We start from the raw sequence: 16,695 nt of genomic DNA, 5'->3' as shown, positions 1-16,695 counted from the left end.
GGCCCTCTGCCAGGTCCCCTCTACAAGTTAGTTCTTAGCCTGTACCCCGCATGGGTAGGACGCAGAACAGTCAGCTCTTACAAACCTTTTTCTTGAAGCACCAAACAAGCTATGTGATGCCCTGTTAAGCCCTTCAAGAGAAGACTAGCCAACAGATAACCTCAACCCTTGCCAAGGACTAGGAGTAACCACAGTGTAGGACAGTATCCACAAGAGAGCCAAAGAGCTAGCAAATGATCCGGGTGGAGCAAAGTTACATAAAGTCTATGAACTCCATCTCACAGCGCGGGTGTACTTAGGAAGCCCTAACTATTCCGCTCATCCCAGGTAACAAGGTCTGGGGCCTGTGTCACCCATTGGTACGGTTTTGCCAAAGCTAGTGGGCATCAGGTGGAGTGAAGACTATAGGAAAAGTCAAAACACAGGCACAGGTTGTTTCTTCTTCTTCTACAAGTATTCTTCTCTACACTCCAACCTCCCGGCAGAGCATATTACTACTTAGGTTGAGACTCTCACGGCACTCTCCTCTCTGCTACGCTACCTCAGTACAACCTTATCTCTACTACATCCTACTCAGCACTTATCTCACAGATCTGGTGTATGTCCGTGTAATTATTGGCCCTGTATCAGTGTATGTCAGGATCCGTTGTATTACCTGCTGCACATTTCCAAGTAGTAACCAAGTCACCGTTATCACCTGAGTCTGTGATTATTCACCACCACCTGCACAGCACGTACACCGCAACCTTGGGACATCTCCCTTATCTGTGGGTGGGGGGTCCTACTACTATCCGGGAGGGTCACTACACCGCTCTGACCATCTGCGCAGCACGTACACCGCAACCTTGGGACATCTCCCCTATCTGTGGGTGGCGGGTCCTACTACTATCCGGGAGGGTCACTACACCGCTCTGACCACCTGCACAGCACGTACACCGCAACCTTGGGACATCTCTCTTATCTGTGGGTGGGGGGTCCTACTACTATCCGGGAGGGTCACTACACCGCTCTGACCACCTGCACAGCACGTACACCGCAACCTTGGGACATCTCTCTTATCTGTGGGTGGGGGGTCCTACTACTATCCGGGAGGGTCACTACACCGCTCTGACCACCTGCACAGCACGTACACCGCAACCTTGGGACATCTCTCTTATCTGTGGGTGGGGGGTCCTACTACTATCCGGGAGGGTCACTACACCGCTCTGACCACCTGCACAGCATGTACACCGCAACCTTGGGACATCTCCCCTATCTGTGGGTGGGGGGTCCTACTACTATCCGGGAGGGTCACTACACCGCTCTGACCACCTGCACAGCACGTACACCGCAACCTTGGGACATCTCTCTTATCTGTGGGTGGGGGGTCCTACTACTATCCGGGAGGGTCACTACACCGCTCTGACCACCTGCACAGCACGTACACCGCAACCTTGGGACATCTCCCCTATCTGTGGGTGGGGGGTCCTACTACTATCCGGGAGGGTCACTACACCGCTCTGGCCACCTGTGACTACACTTACCCAAGGGACCCGGCAGCAACCCGACAGGACACCAACCACTGGGGAGAAGGTACAACCAGGAAGAGCCGGTTGCCAGTAGTCCCGGAGTGTCCAAATTGGCACTCCTGGACTGGGCGGTAGCAGGATGGTATTAGGCTGGGGAGGGCAAAAAAAAAAATGGCCCTTCCCACCCTGGTGTTACTAGGCTGCTGCTGTTTTTTTTTTTTATAACCTGGCTGGTAATGGAAATAATTAGAAAAAAACAACGCATAGGGTTCCACCTATTTCCATAACCATCCAGGTTAAAAAAAACAAACAGCAGCAGCCTAGTAGTACCAGGGTGGGAAGGGCAGTTTTGGCCCTCCCCAGGCTAATAATACCAGCCTGCTGCCGCCCAGTCCAGGAGCGCCAATTTTGATGCTCTGGGACTACTGGCACCCGGCTCTTTCCAGTACCCCTGGTGGCATTGGGTACTGGGGTAATAATGGGGGGGTTAGTGTTAGCTAACACTAAGCCCCTACTTAGTAATGGATCCCGTCTATCAGACAGCTTCCACTACTAAGTCTGTAATGTAAAGAAAAAAAAACAAGACACAATTGATAAACATTTTTTATTTAAAAAAAAACACCCCTTAACCCCTCAATGACCATTTTATTAATAAAATAAAATCTGCTGGTCATCAGCTGAGGAGTTACGTACCTGTTCTCCTCCATAAACAATCCAGCACATAATACTGATTACATAGCACTCCATAGTAGTAGTCCGTTTTCTGTCACCACCAGATGGCAGCGTTGCAGATGGTACATATCACATTATAGCACTCAAATATATTTCCAATGTCTTACCCCCCTCTGGCCTTTGTGTCATTCTCCATGAAATTTTCGAGTTTTTAATATTTTGTATATGAAAAAAAAAGGATCTGTTATATTTCTAAATTATTTGTGCAATTTCTTTGGTTATCTGTATAGGTTTGTTGCACTATAAACTGATTTAGGCAGGACTTTGTTTTGGGTTGTCTGTAAGAACTGGGACTGTAGAGGGACCTGGCAGAGGGTCAGGGCCCAGGTAGGACCACGGTGGAGAGTTATCTGAGCTGCGTCATTTCTCCACCAAAGCTTGGCTAGAGCTCCTCCTCCACCCAAGGGACGAACTTCCTAACCAGCGTGTAAGATGCGCTGTGGTTGGGTGGAAAGAGTGCAATAGAGAAAGGGAAAGAAGAGAGGTGATAGGATAGAAGAAAGGCGTAATCCTACTGGTGAACAGAATATGGGACTTCCACCAACAATAACCCTTTAGACAGGGCCGGCTCCAGGATTTTGTGGGCCCCTTTGTATAGCAAATTATGTGGCATCATTGGTAGAGGGTCTCGGGTCTCTATCTCTCGATTCTCTGTATGAGTGTGTATATATCTCCTCATTCTGTGTAGGTATACAGCAGTGTATTATATACTTATTATCCTCCTGTATGAGTGTATATATATATATATCTCTCCATTCTGTGTAGGTATACAGCAGTGTATTATATACTTATTATCCCCCTGTATGAGTGTGTATATATCTCTCCATTCTGTGTAGGTATACAGCAGTGTATTATACAGGAGGATAATAAGTATATAATACATTGCTGTATACCTACACAGAATGAGGAGATATATACACTCATACAGGAGGATATAAAGTATATAATACACTGCTGTATAGCTACACAGAATGGAGAGATATATACACACTCATACAGGAGGATAATAAGTATATAATACACTGCTGTATACCTACACAGAATGGGGAGATATATACACACTCATACAGGAGGATAATAAGTATATAATACACTGCTGATCCCCCATACAGAATGGAGAGATATATATACACTCATACAGGAGGATAATAAGTATATAATACACTGCTGATCCCCCATACAGAATGGAGAGATATATATACACTCATACAGGAGGATAATAAGTATATAATACACTGCTGATCCCCCATACAGAATGGAGAGATGCTGTGAAGGGTCCCAGCATACAGGTCAAATAAAGTTTGACAAAATACCGGGAAATAAAAAAACGTAATCCAGTAACTCACAGGTGACGTCTTCTTTAATCTGAGGGGATCGCTCTCCGTTTTCTCTCCATCTGGCCCAGACCACCATGATGATTTCTTGCAGCTACAATTCTTTCCTTCAGAATCTGTCAGACAAACATCTTAGGCTCCGCACATTTCCAGCAACTTCCTTCCCACCCATAGGCTCCTATACAGTAGTAATTCTGCTGCTTGGTGTTATGTGCAGTAAAGTGAGGAGGTATGTGGGTCCCATATGTAGGATCCTGTGCTATGTCCCCAATATAGTAATAATGTCCTCATGCTGTGCCCCCCATATAGTAAAAATGTCCTTTGTCACCATAGTAATGTCCCCTGCTGATCCCCCATAGTAATGTCCCCTGCTGATCCCCCCCCATAGTAATGTCCCCTGCTGACCCCCCCATAGTAATGTCCCCTGCTGACCCCCCCATAGTAATGTCCCCTGCTGATCCCCCCATAGTAATGTCCCTGCTGATCCCCCCATAGTAATGTCCCCTGCTGATCCCCCCATAGTAATGTCCCCTGCTGATCCCCCATAGTAATGTCCCCTGCTGATCCCCCCATAGTAATGTCCCCTGCTGATCTCCCATAGTAATGTCCCCTGCTGATCCCCCCCCATAGTAATGTCCCCTGCTGACCCCCCCATAGTAATGTCCCCTGCTGACCCCCCCCTAGTAATGTCCCCTGCTGATCCCCCCATAGTAATGTCCCTGCTGATCCCCCCATAGTAATGTCCCCTGCTGATCCCCCATAGTAATGTCCCCTGCTGATCCCCCCATAGTAATGTCCCCTGCTGATCCCCCCATAGTAATGTCCCCTGCTGATCCCCCCATAGTAATTTCCCTGCTGATCCCCCCATAGTAATGCCCCTGCTAACCCCCCCCATAGTAATGTCCCCTGCTGATCCTCCCCATAGTAATGTCCCCTGCTGATCCCCCCATAGTAATGTCCCCTGCTTATCCCCCCATAGTAATGTCCCCTGCTGACCCCCCATAGTAATGTCCCCTGCTGATCCTCCCCATAGTAATGTCCCCTGCTGATCCCCCCATAGTAATGTCCCCTGCTGATCCCACCATAGTAATGCCCCTGCTGACCCCCCCATAGTAATGCCCCTGCTGACCCCCCATAGTAATGCCCCTGCTGACCCCCCCATAGTAATGCCCCTGCTGACCCCCCATAGTAATGCCCCTGCTGACCCCCCCATAGTAATGTCCCCTGCTGATCCCACCATAGTAATGTCCCCTGCTGAGCCCCCCCATAGTAATGCCCCTGCTGACCCCCCATAGTAATGTCCCCTGCTGATCCCACCATAGTAATGTCCCCTGCTGATCATACCATAGTAATGCCCCTGCTGACCCCCCATAGTAATGTCCCCTGCTGACCCCCCCATAGTAATGCCCCTGCTGACCCCCCATAGTAATGTCCCCTGCTGATCATACCATAGTAATGCCCCTGCTAACCCCCCATAGTAATGTCCCCTGCTGATCCCACCATAGTAATTTCCCTGCTGATCCCCCCATAGTAATGCCCCTGCTGACCCCCCATAGTAATGTCCCCTGCTGATCCCCCCCATAGTAATGTCCCCTGCTGAGCCCCCCCATAGTAATGCCCCTGCTAACCCCCCATAGTAATGCCCCTGCTAACCCCCCATAGTAATGTCCCTGCTGACCCCCCATAGTAATGCCCCTGCTAACCCCCCATAGTAATGACCCTGCTGACCCCCCCATAGTAATGCCCCTGCTGACCCCCCATAGTAATGCCCCTGCTGACCCCCCCATAGTAATGCCCCTGCTGATCCCCCCATAGTAATGCCCCTGCTGACCCCCCATAGTAATGCCCCTGCTGACCCCCCCATAGTAATGCCCCTGCTGACCCCCCCATAGTAATGCCCCTGCTGACCCCCCATAGTAATGCCCCTGCTGACCCCCCCATAGTAATGCCCCTGCTGACCCCCCATAGTAACACAAACAAAGGCATACTCACCTCATCCGGCCAGGGGACGGGTCTTCCCTCTTCTAGCTCACCTCTCCCTTCTGTGCGCCAGAGGGATGGATCATCCGGCAGGCGCGATGACATCATTGCTCTGCCCTGCTGGGGAAATCCCATGATCCATCCAGCGTTGCGGAGGGAGGCCCAGCTCAGAACGTCATGGAAGGGGGGGGGGAGAGTGGTGTCCCGCCACATCCCCTCCCCGGTAATCAAGGTCAGCATTGCTGTCACCCGGGTGGGGTGCTGCCGACCCTGAGTCTCGGGGAGGGGATGTGGCAGGATGCCACTCTCCCCCTCAATGACTTCCTGAGCTGGGCCTCCCTCCGCAGCGCTGGATGATCCATCCCCGCAGCGCAGCGGAGGAAGGCCCTGGACGTCATGAAGGGCATGCGGTTAATCATTACTGGGGCAAGTGCCGGGGGGGGCCCTTGAACGGCTGTGGGCCCCGGCACTTGCCCGAGTAAACCGGGTGCCGACGCCGGCCCTGCCTTTAGACACTTCAGCTGTGCAGCTTCTAGACCTTAGTTGTACGATACAGCGACGTCTAGTGGTCATCTTTGGTAACACTATAGCTGTGACAAGACCACAAAGAAGTACAGACTTTTGAGGTGTGTAAAGGATAGCAACACCCACAGTGGGACACCACACATAGTAAATCCATCATACACACACACGTGCACACCTATAGTACAGTCATACATACAACTTAATGTTTATTTTTTTCCAGGTGATTGTAACCTTTTGAAAAGAAATAAGAAAGAAACATGTAAAGTAAGTGACCCCCGAGTCTGAGCCGATGGCCGCCATGTAACCTTCCCCTGTTATTACTTCCTTTGTTCTTTACCCTTCCCGTTGTCGTCCCTTTTCTGCCCTGATAGCAGTGAGTTCTGTTGCTGAGGATCCTTGCTGTGTACGCTGTATACTCGTGTGTGTGTGTGGGGGGGGGGGGTTGCATGGATTATGACCCCCAGTCTCCTATCACTCAGCTGTATATCTTCTTTCTCTTCATAGGTGACAAGTTACCCCTGAAGACTTTCTGTTGGGCTTCTGGATTTTCAGTTTCTGCCATTGATTGGATGCTTGGATTCCCCCATTTGGTGCTGACCGTATACACCTACTCCTGTGACGACATCTCCTTGCACATTCTCATCGGCCTCCTCGCCCATACTCTCCTCCCTGCCTACTGGCCTCCTCGGCCATACTCTCCTCCCTGCCTGCCGGCCTCCTCGCCCATACTCTCCTCCCTGCCTGCCGGCCTCCTCGGCCATACTCTCCTCCCTGCCTGCCTGCCGGCCTCCTCGCCCATACTCTCCTCCCTGCCTGCCGGCCTCCTCGCCCATACTCTCCTCCCTGCCTGCCGGCCTCCTCGGCCATACTCTCCTCCCTGCCTGCCGGCCTCCTCGCCCATACTCTCCTCCCTGCCTGCCGGCCTCTTGGCCCATACTCTCCTCCCTGCCTGCCGGCCGGCCTCTTGGCCCATACTCTCCTCCCTGCCTGCCGGCCTCTTGGCCCATACTCTCCTCCCTGCCTGCCTGCCGGCCTCTTGGCCCATACTCTCCTCCCTGCCTGCCGGCCTCTTGGCCCATACTCTCCTCCCTGCCTGCCGGCCTCCTCGCCCATACTCTCCTCCCTGCCTGCCAGCCTCCTCGCCCATACTCTCCTCCCTGCCTGCCGGCCTCCTCGGCCATACTCTCCTCCCTGCCTGCCGACCTCCTCGGCCATACTCTCCTCCCTGCCTGCCGGCCTCCTCGGCCATACTCTCCTCCCTGCCTGCCGGCCTCCTCGGCCATACTCTCCTCCCTGCCTGCCGGCCTCCTCGGCCATACTCTCCTCCCTGCCTGCCGGCCTCCTCGGCCATACTCTCCTCCCTGCCTGCCGGCCTCTTGGCCCATACTCTCCTCCCTACCTGCCGGCCGGCCTCTTGGCCCATACTCTCCTCCCTGCCTGCCGGCCTCTTGGCCCATACTCTCCTCCCTGCCTGCTGGCCTCCTCGCCCATACTCTCCTCCCTGCCTGCCAGCCTCCTCGCCCATACTCTCCTCCCTGCCTGCCGGCCTCCTCGCCCATACTCTCCTCCCTGCCTGCCGGCCTCCTTGCACGTACTCACCGCACTGCCTACTGGCCTCCTTACACATACCTCCCTCCCTGCCTGCCGGCCTCCTTGCACATACCTCCCTGCCTGCCGGCATCCTCGCACATACTCGCCTGCCGGCCGCCTTTCCCGGGTTCGTCCGCCCCTCTGCAGTAATGTAATTCAAGCCCACTGGGAACTGTAGATGGACGACTTAAAATGTCAGAGGAGGCCGGCAAGCAGATAAGTATGTGTGAGGAGGCCGGCTGGCTAATAGATGAAAATATGAGTGGAGGCCGACAGGCAGATGGAGTATGCAGTGTCCCAGGACCCTGCTGGCTCCTACCAGGGTTTTTCTTGGTACCACGTACAGTACTCTCAATACTCAGAATGTGCTGCTTTGCTGCTTTTTTTTTTTTTTGGGGGGGGGGGGGGGGGGGGGGGTCCAGCAATTTTTTAAAATTTGTCAACATGCAGGGGGATAACATAATAAATGACTACTTACCTCTCCCCGTGAAGCGCTGTGATACAGGCTATAGGACTGCCGCTGGGAGGCATTTACCCCCCATGTAGTCACTACCTGGCTGATGGAGTGTCCCATTAGCCAATCAGTGACTGCAGTAGTGTCCCGCCCCAATCACTGACTGGCTAAGCGGACCGTCCATCAACCAGGTCATGCCATTACAGCCAGAGGACCCTGGTGGGGTTCCCGGAGTGGTGACACAGCGCTACAGAGGCACCGGAGGGATAAGTAGTCATTGTTTACACTGCCCCCCGCCGGACTTCTTTTACAGTAATCATAACCAAAGTTGCAGGCCCCTCTATAGTAGAGTACCATAAACTTTGGACTTTCAGTAGTCCGCCCTGTCGCCACTCTCTAAACTTCCAAGTACTCTTAAAGGAGAACTACTGTCAGACCTAATTCCAAGCTAACACCCCTTAAGAATAGAGATAATTGAATATAGACTATTAGCAAAGCGCTGACTACGCCTGCCCGTCAGCTGATCAGCCTGCTGTACCTGGAAAAGCTGGATGCAGTCCTCAAAAACTTCCGACCAGCTGACGGCCTAATGTGGAGTCACAAACAGGATCCTACTTGTTGTGCCTGAACTGTGGTCCTGGACTTTGTTTCAATTGCCTCCACAAATCTGCAATAAAGTGGTGCCTGTCTCTTTAAGAAACTGTTAGCTGTGTTGTTCTGCATATTGTGGGCCTAAAGGATTGTGTATCTCACTATTTCCATCATCAAAGTGTCCAAAAAGCTGAGACATTTTGGTAGAGTAGCGTCTGTGTACTGTGGGCAGCCTCCTGAAGTCTATAAGTAAGGCTGGGGAGGCCCATGTGGGCAGCCCCCTGAAGTCTATAAGTAAGGCTGGGGAGGCCCATGTGGGCAGCCCCCTGAAGTCTATAAGTAAGGCTGGGGAGGCCCAGGTGGGCAGCCTCCTGAAGTCTATAAGTAAGGCTGGGGAGGCCCATGTGGGCAGCCTCCTGAAGTCTATAAGTAAGGCTGGGGAGGCCCATGTGGGCAGCCCCCTGAAGTCTATAAGTAAGGCTGGGGAGGCCCATGTGGGCAGCCCCCTGAAGTCTATAAGTAAGGCTGGGGAGGCCCATGTGGGCAGCCCCCTGAAGTCTATAAGTAAGGCTGGGGAGGCCCATGTGGGCAGCCTCCTGAAGTCTGTAAGTAAGGCTGGGGAGGCCCATGTGGGCAGCCTCCTGAAGTCTATAAGTAAGGCTGGGGAGGCCCATGTGGGCAGCCCCCTGAAGTCTATAAGTAAGGCTGGGGAGGCCCATGTGGACAGCCCCCTGAAGTCTATAAGTAAGGCTGGGGAGGCCCATGTGGGCAGCCCCCTGAAGTCTATAAGTAAGGCTGGGGAGGCCCATGTGGGCAGCCCCCTGAAGTCTATAAGTAAGGCTGGGGAGGCCCATGTGGGCAGCCCCCTGAAGTCTATAAGTAAGGCTGGGGAGGCCCATGTGGGCAGCCCCCTGAAGTCTATAAGTAAGGCTGGGGAGGCCCATGTGGGCAGCCCCCTGAAGTCTATAAGTAAGGCTGGGGAGGCCCATGTGGGCAGCCCCCTGAAGTCTATAAGTAAGGCTGGGGAGGCCCATGTGGGCAGCCCCCTGAAGTCTATAAGTAAGGCTGGGGAGGCCCATGTGGACAGCCCCCTGAAGTCTATAAGTAAGGCTGGGGAGGCCCATGTGGGCAGCCCCCTGAAGTCTATAAGTAAGGCTGGGGAGGCCCATGTGGGCAGCCCCCTGAAGTCTATAAGTAAGGCTGGGGAGGCCCATGTGGGCAGCCCCCTGAAGTCTATAAGTAAGGCTGGGGAGGCCCATGTGGGCAGCCTCCTGAAGTCTATAAGTAAGGCTGGGGAGGCCCATGTGGGCAGCCCCCTAAAGTCTATAAGTAAGGCTGGGGAGGCCCAGGTGGGCAGCCTCCTGAAGTCTATAAGTAAGGCTGGGGAGGCCCATGTGGGCAGCCCCCTGAAGTCTATAAGTAAGGCTGGGGAGGCCCATGTGGGCAGCCCCCTGAAGTCTATAAGTAAGGCTGGGGAGGCCCATGTGGGCAGCCCCCTGAAGTCTATAAGTAAGGCTGGGGAGGCCCATGTGGGCAGCCCCCTGAAGTCTATAAGTAAGGCTGGGGAGGCCCATGTGGGCAGCCCCCTGAAGTCTATAAGTAAGGCTGGGGAGGCCCATGTGGGCAGCCCCCTGAAGTCTATAAGTAAGGCTGGGGAGGCCCATGTGGGCAGCCCCCTGAAGTCTATAAGTAAGGCTGGGGAGGCCCATGTGGGCAGCCTCCTGAAGTCTGTAAGTAAGGCTGGGGAGGCCCATGTGGGCAGCCCCCTGAAGTCTATAAGTAAGGCTGGGGAGGCCCATGTGGGCAGCCCCCTGAAGTCTATAAGTAAGGCTGGGGAGGCCCATGTGGGCAGCCTCCTGAAGTCTGTAAGTAAGGCTGGGGAGGCCCATGTGGGCAGCCTCCTGAAGTCTGTAAGTAAGGCTGGGGAAGCCCATGTGCTCAGTGTAGTGCAGCCGGAGTGTAGTGAAGCCATGTCTGTTGCTGACTGTTTTAGTGTTCGTGTTTCTGTACCTGCTTAGCATGGCATGATGCACAACTATCAGCAGAGGGAATAGGCCAGTCCAGACTGACACTATCATCACTAAAGTCTAAATTCTTCCGTCTAGTTCTGCCCTCTGCAGTGTACCTGTCGTGTCAGAGGTTGGAGAAGTTGCCTCTCACCGAAGTGCCCCTCTGCAAGTGGCCGAGTCCTGTCGGCTCCTCCCATTGTTCGTCTATGGTGAGATACACGGAGCGACACATCCAGGAGTACGAGGCACCGGGAGGAACACTGGGAGGAGCTGACAGGACGGAGTACCTAGACCGCTGTCCACCATAGGGTGCTCTGCTGGAGAGTAGTCACAGTGGAGACTTCCTCTATGGTGGGATAAGTACACGGAGCGACACATCCAGGAGTACGAGGCACCGGGAGGGAGTCTCCACTCTGACTTCTCTCCAGCAGAGCCCCGTATAGTGGACAGCGGTCTAGGTACTCCGCCCTGTCGCCACTTTCTAAACTTACTGCCTACTCACAAGTCAAAGTATTTTTAAAGGGAACTACTGACGGGCCTAATCCCAATCCCAATCCCCTTGGTGTGACCCCCCACCATCTGCTGAGCGGGGCTTGGGCTTGTGCCAGGAATCGTCAGCTTTCCTATGGCGTACGCCAGGGTACCTCTCTGTGTTGATATCGGTGCACACCATAGGAAGGAGTAATAGGAACACTTCGAGTGTGTTGGGGAGAGCTAGCTGCCACTCAGGCCCTGTGACAAGGCCGTACCCGTACACAGCCTAATAAATGTGTAATAATGAAGTCTCTGCATCAGCCTACAGCATCCTGCATAAAGAGAAGGACTGTGTGGAGAGATCACATGACCTGCAGGGGGGGGGGACTAAGAGCTGTGTGTGTGTACTGTATCTGTGTGCGTATACATGTATATGTCAGTGTGTGTGTGTACTGTATCTGTGTGCGTATACATGTATATGTCAGTGTGTGTGTGTACTGTATCTGTGTGCGTATACATGTATATGTCAGTGTGTGTGTGTACTGTATCTGTGTGCGTATACATGTATATGTCAGTGTGTGTGTGTGTACTGTATCTGTGTGTGTATACATGTATATGTCAGTGTATGTACTGTATCTGTGTGCGTATACATGTATGTCAGTGTGTGTGTGTGCTGTATCTGTGTGCGTATACATGTATATGTCAATGTGTGTGTGTACTGTATCTGTGTGCATATACATGTATATATCAGTGTGTGTATGTACTGTATCTGTGTGCGTATACATGTATATGTCAGTGTGTGTGTGTGTGTACTGTATCTGTGTGCGTATACATGTATATGTCAGTGTGTGTGTGTGTGTACTGTATCTGTGTGCGTATACATGTATATATCAGTGTGTTTATGTACTGTATCTGTGCGTATACATGTATATGTCGGTGTATGTACTGTATCTGTGTGCGTATACATGTATATATCAGTGTGTATGTACTGTATCTGTGTGCATATACATGTATATATCAGTGTGTGTATGTACTGTATCTGTGCGTATACATGTATATATCAGTGTGTGTATGTACTGTATCTGTGCGTATACATGTATATGTCAGTGTGTGTGTGTGTGTACTGTATCTGTGTGCGTATACATGTATATGTCAATGTGTGTGTGTACTGTATCTGTGTGCATATACATGTATATATCAGTGTGTGTATGTACTGTATCTGTGTGCGTATACATGTATATGTCAGTGTGTGTGTGTGTGTACTGTATCTGTGTGCGTATACATGTATATGTCAGTGTGTGTGTGTGTGTACTGTATCTGTGTGCGTATACATGTATATGTCAGTGTGTGTGTGTGTACTGTATCTGTGTGCGTATACATGTATATATCAGTGTGTTTATGTACTGTATCTGTGCGTATACATGTATATGTCGGTGTATGTACTGTATCTGTGTGCGTATACATGTATATATCAGTGTGTATGTACTGTATCTGTGTGCATATACATGTATATATCAGTGTGTGTATGTACTGTATCTGTGTGCGTATACATGTAATATATCAGTGTGTATGTACTGTATCTGTGTGCATATACATGTATATATCAGTGTATGTACTGTATCTGTGTGCATATACATGTATATATCAGTGTGTATGTACTGTATCTGTGTGCATATTCATTAATATATCAGTGTGTGTATGTACTGTATCTGTGTGCGTATACATGTAATATATCAGTGTGTATGTACTGTATCTGTGTGCGTATACATGTAATATATCAGTGTGTATGTACTGTATCTGTGTGCGTATACATGTAATATATCAGTGTGTATGTACTGTGTCTGTGTGCGTATACATGTATATATCAGTGTGGTGTCTTACTGTTAGTGACTCTTAAGCACCTGTCAAAAACTTCTCAGGTTAAGTGGTGGATGAGGTACGTTACAGTTTCTCCACTAGGTGTCAATGTTTTTTATATTTGTCTTTCTATGCACAGCTGAAGGAAGCAATGGGTTAATGTTTATGTATACCATGTGTTATGTGCTGACCACTAGGAGGTGCTCTCTTTTCTATCCTATCCTCTCCAGCCTTACTCTACACACTCACCCCTGTAGGAGGAGTTAGCTTTGTGTGGGAGGAAGTGTGTCAGTTCAGACTAGGTTGTCAGTCTGAACAGATGCAGCTAGTGACAAAGAGTTCTTCTCAAGCAACTACTACTTATATTATGCAGTGCTAAGCACAAGTAAGGGAGTGTAGCCACCGAGGAACACCCTAGCCCATGCCAGGAACACATCTAAAAAGTGCAGGCTCCTGATACGAGAGAAGCTGGTCTCAGTAGGACAAAGCTACTGGTAAAGTAAAGGTCTACGTATCCTACCATGCAGTGCAGGTAACTGGGACAACCTGATAACCATGGCTGGGGCTCGTACAACCCTGATAGGACTAGTAGCTCACAACTGTAGGGCAGAAGGTGGTCAGACACAGTCTAAACATGAGTATGAGTTTCACTTCACTACTAAAGATATCGAGCAAGGTTACGGCAGAGTACAAGGCTACCCTGGGCATAGGGCTCCTCTAACAAACTCCTCTCTACTTTTTAGAAGCACTACTAGAACTACTTCTTCTACTTCTTTCAAGCACCTACCTCAAGCACTAAGTCAAGCACTCAAGTGTGTGTCAAAGATTTCTACTATCTGTGAAATGTGTACTGTAAACCTACAAAAGCTCTACAGTAAAGTTGTTTTATTTTTATATCAAACGCATGGGACTGTCTACTGGCACCTGTACACACCACCGCACACCTTGGGTTATTTTTTCCCCCTTCTGTGGGTGGCAGTACCAACAATCCGGGTGGGTCAGTTGCCACTCAGGACTGCCGTAACAAGAGCCCAAGGGACCCACAACATGACATGTATATGTCAGTGTGTGTATGTATGTATCTAGGGGTGTATACATGTATATGTAAGTGTGTGTGTGTATAGTGTCTGTGCATATATGTGGTGCCCCACCACGGGTGTTTCCTAAAAGGCACCTGTCGCAAAAACCCTCCACTCAAAGGTTAGGTGGTGATGAAGGTATTTATTGGTTTCACCACCAAATGTCAGTGTTTTGTATGCGACTTGTATTTATTGTACAGCTGTAGTGAACACAGGGTTACTGCTTTTTTCTGTATTGTATGATCTTGTGGTCCTCTCTCTGTACGCTTTCTTCTCCACCACTCACAGAGGCTCTTACACACCCTTGTAGGAAGTAGTTACTCGGTGGGAGAGAGTTTAGTTTCCCTCTGATTCTCTGAAGGAGAACACACACAGAGTGGGCATCCCTGCTGAAGATAGCCAGGGCCTGTGTGTGTTTGTGTGTGTGTATGTGTATATATGTATATGTCAGTGTGTGTATGTATACATATATATACATGACAGAGAGAGTTTGTGTGTGTGTGTATATATAATATGTATATGTCAGTGTGTGTGTGTGTGTGTATACATATATATACATGCCAGAGAGAGTGTGTTTTGTGTGTGTATATATGTATATGTCAGTGTGTGTGTGTGTATATACATATATACATGCCAGAGAGAGTGTGTTTGTGTGTGTATATATGTATATGTCAGTGTGTGTGTATACATATATATGCATGACAGAGAGCGTTTGTGTGTGTGTGTGTATATGTCAGTGTATGTATACATATATATACATGACAGAGAGAGTTTGTGTGTGTATATATGTATATGTCAGTGTGTGTGTGTATATACATATATATACATGACAGAGTGTGTATGTGTGTGTATATATGTATATGTCAGTGTGTGTGTGTATACATATATATACATGACAGAGAGCGTTTGTGTGTGTATATATATATATATATGTCAGTGTGTGTGTGTATACATATATATACATGACAGAGAGCGTTTGTGTGTGTATATGTATATGTCAGTGTGTGTATGTATACATATATATACATGACAGAGAGCGTTTGTGTGTGTGTGTATATGTATATGTCAGTGTGTGTGTGTATATATGTATATGTCAGTGTGTGTGTGTGTATATGTATATGTCAGTGTGTGTATGTATACATATATATACATGACAGAGAGAGTTTGTGTGTGTATATATGTATATGTCAGTGTGTGTGTGTGTATATGTATATGTCAGTGTGTGTATGTATACATATATATACATGACAGAGAGAGTTTGTGTGTGTATATATGTATGTCAGTGTGTGTGTGTATATATGTATATGTCAGTGTGTGTGTGTATATACATATATATACATGACAGAGTGTGTTTGTGTGTGTATATATGTATATGTCAGTGTGTGTGTGTATACATATATATACATGACAGAGAGCGTTTGTGTGTGTATATATGTATATGTCAGTGTGTGTGTGTATATATGTATATGTCAGTGTGTGTGTGTGTATATGTATATGTCAGTGTGTGTGTATACATAAATATACATGACAGAGAGAGTTTGTGTGTGTGTGTGTATAGATATACACAGACAGTGACATATACATATATATATGTTTCCAATCGTCCCTGCGGCAGCACAACAGAGGGTTATCACATTTTCCTCCTCCAACTAACAGAAGAACCAATAACAATACTCATGAATAATAAATTAATGACCAATAACTGGAGGACCACCCCCCATGCTATATAACCCCCCACAGAAGCACCAGTAGCCGTGTTTTTTTCTTCTGTTCTCCTATGTTAGAAGAACCTTCTAAGCTATCTGCGGCTGATGAGTGTCTCATGGTCTTTCCCCTGGGTTCCCTGCTGTCCGGTGTTGACAGGTATGAGGATATAGGTGTATCACCAGCTCTGTTCCCAGGTGTCTGGGAGCTTCGGTGTGTGTCCGGTTTGCAAGCAGCTCCCTGGCAGTGTTAGCCTTGGGGCCCAGCTTACACGGTTTCTGGGGAAAGTGTCAGTCTGGGGGGAAGGGGCCCGGCTAATGTAGTATCGGCATACCGGGTCCTTTCTTCTCCCGGATAACCAGCTGTACCGGCGTATGGAGGCTCCGCCCACTCACCGTCCCGTCTGCCACATGAAGGGAGCCATGATGCTACTCCGTGCACGTGTAGTGCGGGGGGGCTACACCTTCTCCTCCCTGGCCCTAGTGATGATGCAGTTTCCGGGTTAGCCATGCCCGTGTCACTTCCTGTTCCTGCTGATGTCATTGGTGGATCAGGTGAGCCCAGCCCCTTGTTCATGGCCGGGAATTTTATTTATGGCTGATGTGCTGTGATGTCTCCCCAGCTCCTTGCCAGGAGCGCCTCCTCTGTTGCTGCCAGGTAATCACTGGGGCCAGTGTCGCTATACTGTGCTGATTGCTTACATGTTTTCCATTTAGAATGGACAGACAGCGTAGTTCTTCTCCTGCTGGAAAGAGACAACGCAAGGAAGGATGTGACCCACCTCTGCATGACGATTGTTCTGCTGATTTATGTCAGGCCTGCACCTATTCAGCACCAGCAGAAGGTCTCCAGTTATGG

At 49.7% G+C, this 16,695-nt stretch overlaps 1 protein-coding gene across 1 annotated transcript in view; it reads left to right on the top strand.

Annotated features, from left to right (window-relative positions):
- LOC138770029 (sodium/potassium-transporting ATPase subunit gamma-like) overlaps window positions 1–6,834 on the top strand; it is a 54,366-nt gene extending 47,532 nt beyond the window's left edge. Inside the window, exons 5-6 of the mRNA XM_069948895.1 lie at window positions 6,300–6,343; window positions 6,584–6,834. Coding sequence (XP_069804996.1) covers window positions 6,300–6,343; window positions 6,584–6,601 — 62 coding nt within the window. The 3' untranslated portion in view covers window positions 6,602–6,834. The remainder of the gene's footprint in view (window positions 1–6,299; window positions 6,344–6,583) is intronic.
- The last annotated feature ends 9,861 nt before the right edge of the window (window positions 6,835–16,695 follow it).

This window comes from Dendropsophus ebraccatus, chromosome 12, assembly GCF_027789765.1.
Source record: "Dendropsophus ebraccatus isolate aDenEbr1 chromosome 12, aDenEbr1.pat, whole genome shotgun sequence".
NCBI classification, from domain to species: Eukaryota; Metazoa; Chordata; class Amphibia; order Anura; family Hylidae; genus Dendropsophus; species Dendropsophus ebraccatus.
Note: the sequence above shows the minus strand (reverse complement) of the source record. Positions and strands in the feature narration are given on the sequence as shown.